The 12,880-nt window shown below is 44.7% G+C and overlaps 1 protein-coding gene across 1 annotated transcript in view; it reads right to left on the bottom strand.

Annotated features, from left to right (window-relative positions):
- Positions 1-12,880, bottom strand: part of kcnh4b (potassium voltage-gated channel, subfamily H (eag-related), member 4b) — a 188,330-nt gene that overhangs the window by 17,747 nt on the left and 157,703 nt on the right. The window contains exon 14 of the mRNA XM_085966463.1: positions 3,818-3,915. Within this exon, the coding sequence (XP_085822589.1) occupies positions 3,818-3,915 (98 nt within the window). The remainder of the gene's footprint in view (positions 1-3,817; positions 3,916-12,880) is intronic.

The following is a 12,880-nucleotide window of genomic DNA, read 5'->3' as shown; positions in this document are numbered from 1 at the left end:
CAATTAACTTAAATCTGTTTTAATGTATATTTGCATATTTGTTATTTTAAAAATGAAATTCTCTTTTCCCAGCTGCTCCTCACATTATTCACCAGGCGAGTGGCTCGACTCAGGGCCTGGACTTCCTCCTGTGCCTCTCCACAACTAGCTGCAATAATTTTGTTACGTCTAGTGCTCAAAGGAAATCTCCACCACTCCAAAAAGCACACGGATAACTCTTTAATCACTGGTAAAAATCCTATATTTTTATAAAATCTAGTTTAAAATATTTTCCTCCAAAGTCAACATTTGCAGTTTCTCCATATTGTCACCCCTTTTCTCTGTCTCTCTCTTGAAGGCAGTGACTCATGCCAGATACAGTTGCACTGGGACCAGCAACTCTCCAATAACTTTTTAAAAATTTGTTCATGGGATGTGGGCGTCGCTGGCAAGGCCAGCATTTATTACCCATCCCTAATTGCCCTCGAGAAGGTGGTGATGAGCAGCCGCCTTGAACCGCTGCAGTCCGTGTGGTGAAGGTACTCCCACAGTGCTGTTAGGGAGGGAGTTCCAGGATTTTGACCCAGCGACGATGAAGGATCGGCCATATACTTCTAAGTCAGGATGGTGTGTGACTTGGAGGTGATGGTGTTCCCATGCGTCTGCTGCCCTTGTCCTTCTAGGTGGAAGAGGTCACGGGTTTGGGAGGTGCTGCCGAAGAAGCCTTGGCGAGTTGCTGCAGTGCATCTTGTAGATGGTACACACTGCAGCCACGGTACGCCGGTGGTGGAGGGAGTGAATGTTTAAGGTGGTGGATGGGGTGCCAATCAAGCGGGCTGCTTTGTCCTGGATAGTGTCGAGCTTCTTGAGTGTTGTTGGAGCAGCACTCATCCAGGCAAGTGAAGAGTATTCCATCACACTCCTTACTGCCCGAGTGTAGCTAGGCTGTAAGAATTAGTGAACTATTCGACACTGGATGTCATCACAACAGAACTTGATCTTGTTCTCATCCTCTCTCCGCACACTCCTTCCAGCAGGAATCACTGGATCATATTCAGGAACCCTGGCTAATTATTCTCTCCCTAGCCCAAGTTATGGAGGCCAATCGTGAAGTCCTCAGTGCTGTCTAATCGGAGATTAGCTGACTCAGTGCAGACCAGGATTTAAACCTGGGACTTTCAGTCTCTACGTCAACCAATCTAACACCACACTGTGCATTAACCCACTGAGCCATTAGGCCGCTCCCAGGCACTCAATTTATTATAGCCAACAGTGCAACATCATCTGGTAGCAAAAGACTGAGGACTGAATTTATTATAGCCAACAGTGCAACATCATCTGGTAGCAAAAGACTGAGGACTGATCTCACTGCAGCGAAGCAAGGAAACCTTTCCCTTGGAAATTGATCTCCTATGTTGATAAAATAACAATGAATGAGCAGCAGAAACTCAACACTACAACAGTGTTCAGTGTAAAGAAAGAAAAAAGACATGCATTTATATAGTTCCTTTCATGACCGCAGGATGTCTCAAAACACTTTGGACTAAAAATTCATTATAGCCAAGAAATGGGCAGTGTTTAGACTAAAAATGGTTAAGTAACGCCATTTGAAAATCATCTGGACTGCACGCAATATTCGTCCTCACTCCTCAGTAAAATGATTGCAGCCATGATTCTTGTCTAAAAACCCAAGCTCATTGGCGTGACACTGAAAAGATGGACCAATATCGGGTGCAGTCTAAACACAAGTAATGACTGTCACAGGTTTTTTTTCACTACGTAAAGGAGAGGTTCACTGATGCTGCAGCACCTCATTCTCAGCATTGTTGGCTGTGCAGCTGCCTCAACAACCATAAGAAGAAGGACAAGGCGAAGGAGCACTTATTTACAAATCCTAATGGCAGATCGTCGCCCCAGGGAGAGAGTCTGGAGGTTTTCTGAGGAAGCTTTCGAGGCATTGGTTTTAGCGGTGGAGAGAAGGTGGCCGGTCCTGTACCCATCAATTGGCAGGAGGCTCTCGCCACAAGTCTGCCGTACTATGTGGAGGGAGGTGGCACACCACATCAGACAGCACTGTGGTCCCCAGGACCCACACCCAGTGCAGAAATAACTTTAACAAGCTCACACAGATGGGCAGGGTGAGTGAAGGCTTCAACAAATGCTACTTTTCACCATCTGTACCACAAGCTTCACACACTGCTCAATGCACCACACCCCCAGCACTCACCCACCAACAATCTTTACCTAGCAACACTCACACCCACATCTCACACCTTGCACACAATGACAGCTATTCAACTATGGCAGGCACAAGGGTCATTAGTTATTAGAATTCATGTGATGTGTGTGATATGTTTATGCATAAATTTATTAATAGACTTTGCAATATTTCGTGGTCTCTCATTTCACCTTTGCGCCCAGGAAGACGCTGAGATATGGCATGACACAGGGATGGTATGATGGGGATGTGGTGAGCAACAGGGATCTGGGGTTTCATTTATGCGAATTGGAGACTGATGAGCAGGTGACGAACAGCCCGTCCAGAAGACTGATTGTCTTGCTGCCTCCGCCCTCCCTCCTCTTCCTCCTCGTTCGCTTCCTCCTTGTCCTCCTCCTCCTCCTCCTGAGGTAATCCCACAATCCCGCAGCCCCCATGACTGTGAGGAAGTGTTGTGAGCAGAAGCCTTTAACAAATAATGAGTGACTTCTGCACATGAATCAACACTCCCTATCACCAAAAAAACTTGAAATAACTAAAGAAAGCTGCTTCAGTTGCAGGAAGTAGCAAACAGGCGCTGAAACTACAGAACCATGTTAGTTGGAGCTGATTGGGGATGGTGCCTTTAAATATCGCTGCTGCAGCCTGCTTCCTGCTGGTAGAAGCCAGCTCTCTCTGTCGTTGTTCTGCGCTGCCGTTAAGGTAAGTGGCTATAACGAAGTTGGGAGATCAGATGTCCAGAGAGCGTTGCACACTCACTGACGTCACGATCTCCATGATGGCGAGGTCCCTGGATATCATGCTCAGTGGCAACGCTACCGGGAACACAGATATGGCATGCGGCGCTGGATCTGGCACTTTTGAAGTGTAGTCACTGTTGTAATGTAGGATACACGGCAGCCAACATTTGCACAGCAAGGTCCCACAAACAGCAATGAGATAATTAACTAGATAATCTGTTTCGGTAATGTTAGAACCTCCTTCCCTTTACAATACAAATGTTGGTGGGGGCAGAGTCAGGGGTGGGGACCCCTATGCCAGGAGTTCCCACTAGCCTGGCTCTGTCAGTACACCAAGTGAGTTAAGAGGTACCGGCTTCCAGAGCGGCAAGAGTGGGCTCTGGTTGTTGGTTTCAGACAGGGAAAAGGGGCGATTAAAAAAACAAATTACTCATTGACCACCTTACCTAGGGGGCCAACGAGAACATGGCCAGGATTGAAGACGTAGGCAACCACTACCTCCCAATGGTGGGTGGGTACCAGATTTTTGAGCCACATGGGTGAAAGTGGGCACCGGAGAAGGGCCTTTAATGGCACTTGAACCTGCCAACCTGATGCAAATGACATGCCCTTCCACTGACCCTGCAAATTCTGGCACTGGAGAGCTCCAGTGGGCGCCGTGGTAGTGCAAGCTCTGGGATCCCGACCCGTGGAATTTTGATCCCTCTGTATTCAGCAATGTATCGTCCAGTATCTCTACATATTGTTTGGAATAATCTATTCCAATGTTAGTCACACTTTTAAATGAATAGCCGTTTCTCAACTTTTAGTCTACTCTTATTTCCCAAACACTCCTGGTTTGGATGACTCTCCCCAATGTGATGTGTATGAGGTGAATTACCTTTCTTTGGAGAGAATTTGGTTGCTTTCTGATCAACATTGAAGTGAAAGGTTTGTGTTTCGTATGTCTTGCCATTATCTTCAATCCCGTCAACAACCCTGCAAAAAAAAATTAGAAGGATTAAATGTAAACAGTTTGTTAATCTGATGAATATCAATCTCATGTTTCATAGTTACACAAAGCGGAGGCTTTTACTGGTGACTACACCTTTGCCACCTCACTATATTAGGAGCTGACTTGACCGAGTATTACTGGCTGACACCTTGACATGGAGCGAGCAACAGGTTCATCTTTAGAGCTGCAGTTGATGCCCCCCGTCTCCTCTTCTCCTCAACCATAGGATTGAAGTGCCGTGCTCGAAACATCTCCCGCTTTTTTCAAATCTAAAAATTACTGCTGTTGCATTTCTCTTAAAATGCATAGACCAATTGGAAATATACTGCACACTCTACATTGCCTTGCAGCAGCCTTGTGAGAGGGAAAGAGAACAAGAACGAAAGACTTGCATTTATATAGTGCCTTTCACAACCTAAGGATGTTCCAAAGAGCTTTACAGCTAATGATGTACTTTTGAAGTGGAGCAATGTAGGAAGCACGGCAGACAATTTGTGCACAGCAAAGTCCCATAAATATCAATGAAATAAATAACCACATTATTTGTTTTAGTGATGTTGGTTGAAGGATAAATATTGGCCAGCAAACTGGGGAGACCTCCCCTGCTCTTCTTCACAATAGTGCCATGGGATCTTTTACGTCCACCTGAGAGAGCAGACGGGCCTCAGTTTAACATCTAATCTGAAAGACGGCACCTCCGACAGTGCAGCACTGCCTCAGTATGGCACAGAAGTATTAGCCTGCCTTATGTGCTCAAGTCTCTGGAGTGGGACTTGAACCCACAACCTTCTGACTCAGCGGCGAGAGTGCTACTGAGACACGGCTGACACTCACGAAGAGGAGGGATCAGATTATGGAGCAGTAGCAGTGGGATCATCACCAGGAGCAACAGCAGAGCCGGAGAGGCAACATCAGAACGTAGTGGAGAGCTGGCAGGAGGGGAAAGATCAGAATTGGGAATGATCGAAACATGAGATAGAAGAACATAAGCAATAGGAGCAGCAGTAGGCCATTCAGCCTTTCGAGCCTGCCCCGCCATTCAGCCTTTCGAGCCTGCCCCGCCATTCAATAAGATCATGGCTGATCTTCTACCTCACCTCCACTTTCCTGCCCTATCCCCATACACTGTCAGCTTTCACACTAAACCTCTCCGTTATTATAAAAAAATTCTTGGGCTTTCAGTAAGACCTCTGTATTAACTGCTTTACTGCAAACGCCGATGTGTTTCTCTCATTCCCAATTCTCACGTCTCTCTTGCTGCCAATTCTGCAGCAGGGGAGAAATTCTGTGGTGAGGACAAATTCAGTGGCTGTGGAATTGCAGAGCACTGGGGACTCTGAGTACACATCACAAATCTTTTACAGACAGCGACCCTGAGCTCAACATGCTGAAGCTGCACTCTGCACTGGGTAAGCAGCCCTAACTCCACCAACAGCTCCTACCAGGTATATATAGGTAAACACTTGAGGCCTACACCTTCCTCTCAACTCTAGCCTCTACTTTGCACATTCTCCTTTTCCTAGTCTCTGCTGCCAGGCTCTCCACTCGATCGATAGTATCTTTCCCTCACCACTAAAGATTCAGCCTGTACCCATCAATAATCTCTCACCTTAGACAGTTGGGATAGTCACAAGTCATCCAATGCCACATCTCCAGACTTGCTCCTTCCCCGCCTCCCTCTAAAATATTAAAATATCTCCATCCGATAAGTGCTGCCCTGGTCTTCCTCCTTCGCTATTTCCTATTCCAATGCACCCCACTTCCTGTGCTCAACAGCACTGACCGCTTGCCCCCTTTCCCGTCCCAGCCCAAACCAGCCTCACTAACTTCCCGCTCTCATCAACAACTTGACCCACTCTCCACAACCATGCTTTCCTCACCGGGCTTGCATGCCTATACCCCTTTGACCCTGGCTTTCAGGAGGGTAGAAATCCTGTGGCGGGGGATGGATTTGGGGTCGATTTCCAGAGCTGTGCAATTGTAGAGCACCAAGGACTCTGCTTATATAGGCTAAACATATCTAGATTAGTACATTTCCACTGTAACTCAGTAATAATTTCACTAACAGGAATGCCATTACAATGAGTCACGTGTTATAAATTGGGGACATTGGACCTTTTTTCAGTGTATTGAGATTCACTCTAAGTGAGTTCAGCTGTATCCAACTTAAGAAGTCCAATACAATCCTTTGTTGGTTTTGGTAAATCAGGTTTGTGCTCATCAAGATTTGGGGTGAATATAAATCCTGGGAAAACAAACATCTCCATGTACATGGACACTGCCAATGTCAAAATAAATTCAGTGCTTTTTATCAATGTATACATGCAAATATAAAAATGTTTTTGTTCTTCTATTCAGACAGATTCAATTCCCAGCGTGGAGTCCAGTTTGTAACCTCATCTCCAACTAGTGCTCCCTTTGACTGTGGTCTCTCTGCTGGGAGTCCGGGATCACTGAATGTATCTGGTCATTCTTTAGTTAATACATGCATAGGGTGTTGTGTTTCCCCTAGCGTAGATGAACCGGCTAGGACTAACAAAGCTCATTTAGTGGAGGCCCAAGTGAGATTGGCATTCAAACTCAGGCCTTTGGGTTGGGAGTTCAGTGTCCTCGCACTGTAGCCACATGTCTCTTGTGACTGCCATGGAGTAGAAGTCAGTTAATTGCTAGTTCACTTATAATGCGACAATTGATATGGAGAATCTGTGTTGCAGGAGGTGGACTCAATTAGTTTTAACCTTGTGTGATAGTTGCCTTCAACTTAGGTAAAAAAGGTAGTAACTAATTTAAAGGTTTTACATTGCAGCCCCAGTTCTGGGCGAACCATGTTATACAGGCTTTCAGGCAATGGTCTCTCCTGTTTACATTCCTTTGCTTTTTATGGTATATATCAATGATTTGGACTTGAATGTAGGAAGCATGATGAAGAAATTTGCAGATGATACAAAAATTGGCCGTGTGGTTGATAATGAAGAAGAAAGCTGTAGATTGCAGGAAGATATCAATGGACTGGTCAGGTGGGCAGAGCAGTGGCAAATGGAATTCAATCCAGAGAAGTGTGAGGTAATGCATTTGAGGAGGGCTAACAAGGCAAGGGAATACACTATAAATGGTGGGACACTAAGAAGTGCAGAGGATCAGAGGGACCCTGGAGTGCATGTCCACAGATCCCTGAAGGTAGCAGGACAGGTATATAAGGTGGTTAAGAAGGCATACGGAATACTTGCCTTTATTAGCCGAGGCATAGAATATAAGAGCAGGGAGGTTATGCTTGAACTGTATAAAAGACTAGTTAGGCCACAGCTAGAGTATTGCGTGCAGTTCTGGTCACCACATTACAGGAAGGATGTGATTGCACTAGAGAGGGTGCAGAGGAGATTTACGAGGATGTTGCCAGGACTGGAGAATTTTAGCTATGAGGCTGGGGTTGTTTTTTTTGGAACAGAGGAGGCTGAGGGGAGACTTAATTGAGATGTATAAAATTATGAGGGGCCTAGATAGAGTGGATAGGAAGGACCTATTTCCCTTAGCAGAAGGGTCGATAACCAGGGGGCATAGATTTAAAGTAATTGGTAGGAGGTTTAGATGGGATTTGAGGAGAAATTTTTTCACCCAGAGGGTGGTGGGGGTCTGGAACTCACTACCTGAAAGGGTGGTAGAGGCAGAAACTATCACATTTAAAAAGTACTTGGATATGCACTTGAAGTGCCGTAACCTAGAGGGCTACGGACCAAGAGCTGGAAGGTGGGATTAGGGTGGTTAGCTCTTTGTTGGCCGGTACGGACAAGATGGGCCGAATGGCCTTCTTCTGTGCTGTAAATTTCTATGATTCTATGGGGGCGATTTTGTCAATGGGGTGCGTTGGAGGCGGGACTGTTGCTTGTTGGGTTTTAGTCCCGACTCCATCGACTTGTGGCCAACCCACGCTATTTTCCCTTGATTAACCTTGTTGGCCAATTAAGGGGAAGCTGGTTACAGAGAATTTTTGACAGATGAATTGTCATCGTTTGACAGCTCTGTGAAACTGTCCCGCCTCCTGGGAAGATGGCATGGAGGTGGGTTGGGAGAGGGTTCGGTACCCGCCCCCAGATTCTGCCATTTACCCGGCAGCCGCGCCTCCAAACCCGCCTCCCCAGGGCTGGCAAGATCGCGCCCTATGATTCCCACTCAGTGCTGCTCTCCCCCATTTACATTCCAACCCCGTTCTGGTCTTCCCCCATTCATATTATGCACCCGGCTTCACTCTTTCCCAGTCAACTTCCCACTTGACACTCCTCCTTCCCATTTATACCATTCTCCATCAGGTACTGGGCAGAAGCATGCTAGCCCAGGGTGTGTGTATACAATAGCTGGCTGCAAATTGGTAACATTCCTAACTCTTACACCACATTTTCAGTCTACTTTGCTTTGGAGTCAGATCAGGCCGATGCTACTGTTGCAGTGCAAAGGCACACTGCAGAGTTCTAGAAAAACTTAATCCTGTTTGAACCGCAAAACAAACACAGTTTTAAATTCACACCTATACAGCAGTAATTGTACTTTGGCATGGTTTTTAATATCTGCCCTTGTCTACAGTGTCACCTAAGTTTTCCTTGCAACCTAAGCACCAGATAATTAAATATAATTAGCAGCTTGCTTATTTCATGTTTCCACCTCCCTCTGACAGTGACTCAGGCAGTCTGCTAACCCGCATTCCACGCTATGTTCAGGACGAACAAAGAAAACAGCAAAGGGCAGGTCTGTATAATTTATTGCTCCAAGAACTCCCTCCTCGCCATTCCTGTGCAAAAACCCTGCTGCACTTCATCTCTCCCTTCAGTCTGAGGTGTTGCAGGTACGTATGGCTCGTGTGTTGGATTGTAGCTCAGAGTGCGAGTTCATAATTTCTTATTATTTTTAGACCTGTCAACATCAGTGAGATTTATGATCAGTAAAAGTGACATAGATTATGATATCAATTAAGTAAACCAAGCTGTGCTTATTTTTCAGTGATGTGCATCAAAATAGGTACATTAATGAGTGATTATCACTCTGCGTGTCAGTTAGCAGGTCTGTACATTCCGAAAAAACGTGTCAGGCTCACAGTCCGTGCTTGTGTTCCATTTTTCTTACTCTACTGGAAATGACGCACAATAGGTGAAGAATTCTATTAAATTGGCAGAGGAAGTGACAAATGATTAAAACCTTTGATTATCCCTCCCCGAGGGATCCAAGTCTCTTATCTGGGTAACAACAATTTTTCACTGTTGATAAACTTTAGTTCAAGCCACCTGTGGTAGTCGAGCAATTAGGCACAACTTACTTCATGCAGCAATTAGGCAGCATTCAGATAGCTAAATCATCAATGATTAAATTCACCATTAAACAGCATGATCAGTTTGAAGTGGTCCCATAGTGATTGTGGTAGTGAGGTCTTCTATCTTTTGTAGTGAAGGGACAGAGGAGATGTCAACCGAGAAACCAGACAATCTCTCCTCCGTTTCTAAAGGGATGATTCTGCTACAATGGGATCTGATAATTACAGTCAAGAGGGAGCAGTGAGTTACCATCCGTTACCTACCCCTGAACCAGATGGGTTTTATTTTAACATTTACACAAGTATCTGGTAACATTACTGCTCTGAGCTGTGGAATGCTGGGATGCACGTTCATGCCCCATGCTTCACCACACGGCAAACTCCTGATTTCAGCCAGGCTGTCAGATGGGAAGGGGTCAAGTCAATCCCTGAAGTGAGAAAAGAGGAAAACAATATCATGAAGTAAGTTGGTATGGATACTCTTGTGTATGTCTTGACAGCTGGCCCTTCCCATCGACTCCATCCCACTCCTCGGCCACTGTCTGAGGTTGAACCAGAATGTTCGTTAGCTCAGCATCCTATTTGACCCCGAGCTGAGCTTCCAGTCACCTTATCCTCTCCATCATAAAGATGGTTTACTTCCGCCTCCTTAACATTGCCTGTCTCTGCCCATTAAATCTTCTGTAGAAACGTTCTCCATGGTTTCTCCCTGCTCCCCCTCAAAAATAAAACATTCACAACACTGAACTAGTTTTACATCCTGCATTATACAGATTTGTCCCCTTGGCATTTAATCACCATGTTCTCACTTCTTAATCTCTGCTACTGCTGCCTCCCAGTGCCCATTTTCCCCTCACCGTATTTTGATGACACAGTCGCTTGCTCTGCTTATTTATAGCACCTTGTGTATCACTTAGAGATTTTGCTACTTATAACACATGCAGTGTCCTCTGCTTCAGAGACTGAGGGGGCAATTTTTCCCAGATACTTTAGGCGTGAAGCAGCCTCCAAGATGACCAAGATGGGGTCTTAAGCTGAAACGGTGGTTTAGCCCACGATTAGCGCAAGAAGCCATCTAGGTAACGGAGTTGAAGCTTGCGCTAGGAACAGTCGCCCGGAAGATCGCTAAGGCGCGGATTGTCACTTAAATTGCCTGCTAGCGCTCATTAAGGAGGTTGCACGGCATTTTGGTGGATAGCGCTTGACCCAACGCCCTTTCCTAACAGAGACCAGCTGATTAGGAGTAAACAAGTCGTTGCAGAGGATTTAGAGCATTACTTAAAGGTATATCACCTTTTACTGTTCACTTGCTGCTGATGGTTTGAAGGGGACTTTCTGGAACACCACCAACACTCTATCAACATTTATTCTGGAAATTTACTGAGGACTTCACCTAAAACGAGTAAGTGCTGTGCTACTCCACCTTATTGGACACCTTATAAGAGTCACCAGAAGAAAGGGAGTGCTTGGTCATCGGCCTTTTGCTAGGGGTCCCCCTTGGTCTGCAGGAGGAATGGGAGGAGGAGATGAGGCCAGGCAGAGCAGCACCAGCTGCTGCAACAGCAAGGGATAGGAGAGACAGGAGGGCAAGGTGGACTCCCTCCTCCTCTGGACCTCCTCCGCCAGGACCTCCAGTTCGAGAACCTGTGCGCCCTCTCAGTTGGTCCCGGAGCTATCAAGAAACATGGCGCTGTATGTCAGCCAGCATACTCCACACCTTCAGTGGAAGTGGGTGAGTGGAGCCTATATATACTGCTGCACAAAAATTGCGTCTAATCAGTGATTGAGTGCTAAACCTGCAAGTGTCTGTTTCAGCATCTCCGGGCAAGTTCAAATGATGGTAATCAGCAATTAGGACCACAATTGCGTGCTAAAACCAGACTTTCAAACAGGCGTGTCTTATAAGCACAGTACCCAGTTAGTGCCTGTTTTCACCCTTCCACCAAAATAACACCGAGTATTTTACAAGGAATCTTTTTTCTACTAATGGAGCAGAGTGAATCACCCAGCAGCACCATTAAGTCATTATCCATATTACAGGAAATTGTTTTGTCAAGGGTGTTCAATAAATCTACTGGAAAAATCAGTGTGTAAAATGATTCTGTATTTACTTTCTCACTTGGTTAAAATCCCTATAAATAACACTAGTTGTTGCCGACAATTGGAAGACACAAATCGGCCTGACCAAGGGCAGCATGAAATTGCTCTTTTGAAGAAAAGCAAGGAATTTTTTTTTCTGTATAGGTGACTCACACATGAAATCACCTCAGGAGCCTTAAAGTGGTGCATTACTACGATTCTGTCACTGACCTTGAATTACAGAGATGATCAGGTAAGCTCCCCATTTTTAAAGAGAAGTTTCACCCCCAAATATCTACATTTATTCTGAAACTTCCCTGACATCTGTTGTGTGTGGAAAACTCCTCAACCAAAGTCTGCCACAAAGAAAATCTGCCAGTTCATTTAATGAATTAATCTAATTTAATTGGAACCGTCACTGTCTAATGGTGCTAATTGTTTTTCCCTAAATGCTGGAAACTTGTTGCTTTACGAACATAAAACCTGGAAAAAAGACTTACATTTCTATCGCGCCTGTCACGACCACCAGATGTCTCAAAGCACTTTAAAGTACTTTTGGAGTGTAGTGACTGTTGTAATGTGGGAAACACGGCAGCAATTTTGCACACAGCAAGCTCCCATAAACAGCAATGTGATAATGATCAGATAAATGTTTTAGTGATGTTGATTGAGGGATAAATATTGGCGAGGATACCTCCCCTACTCTTCTTTGAAATATTGCCATGGGATCTTTTACATCCACCTGAGAGCGCTATGGGGCCTCGGTTTAACATCTCATCCAAAAGACGGCACCTCAGACAGTGTAGCACTCCCTCAGCACTGCACTGGAGTGCCAGCCTAGATTTATGTGCTTAAGTCTCTGGAGTGGGACTTGAACCCACAACCTTCTGACTCAGAGGCGAGGGTGCTGCCCACTGAACCACAGCTGATCCTCAAGCAAGAATAGATTCCTGTGCAATATCATTGCTACTGTTTCCCAGACAGAACATTTTCAATTTATCACTATCCTGTGTCTTCTGTTGCTAAGATAATTCTCAATCCATCTAGATTACTTGTTTCCATGAATTTTAACCTTCCCTACTGGTCCCCCATGAGGAATCTAATCCAGTGCCTTTTGAAAATCCAAGTAGATTAACATCTACTAGGTTATCCTCATCCGTTATAAAAATGTATTGGAAGCCTCCACCCACACTGGATGACTGTTTTATGATGCAGTGCAATGGTGTTTTTGTCATAAGACCATTTACAAAATTCTTGATAATGGAACCATTAAATGTATTTTCTCTAATGAAATTAGAATCATGCTATCCAAGCTTTGTTTGGTAAGTAAAATATATTGAGTTATCGGGAAGAGTTTTATTTTTAATTACTGTCATTTTTAATATAAATTATGTGTTAATTAACATTAGGTAATTTATAATTTTAAAGCTTTGTAAACATAGGACTTTTATTTTTTGAAATGTAGAAGAAAGTCTATTTTCTAATCAGACTAAATTGCATATGGAAATTAAATCAAATTAGCATAATTCATAAATGATATGTTAACTATACCCAAGCTATGTAACATAGAAACA

Source organism: Somniosus microcephalus, chromosome 24 (genome assembly GCF_052327205.1).
Source record: "Somniosus microcephalus isolate GS21.2 chromosome 24, FLI_Smic_1.0, whole genome shotgun sequence".
NCBI lineage: Eukaryota > Metazoa > Chordata > Chondrichthyes > Squaliformes > Somniosidae > Somniosus > Somniosus microcephalus.
Note: the sequence above shows the minus strand (reverse complement) of the source record. Positions and strands in the feature narration are given on the sequence as shown.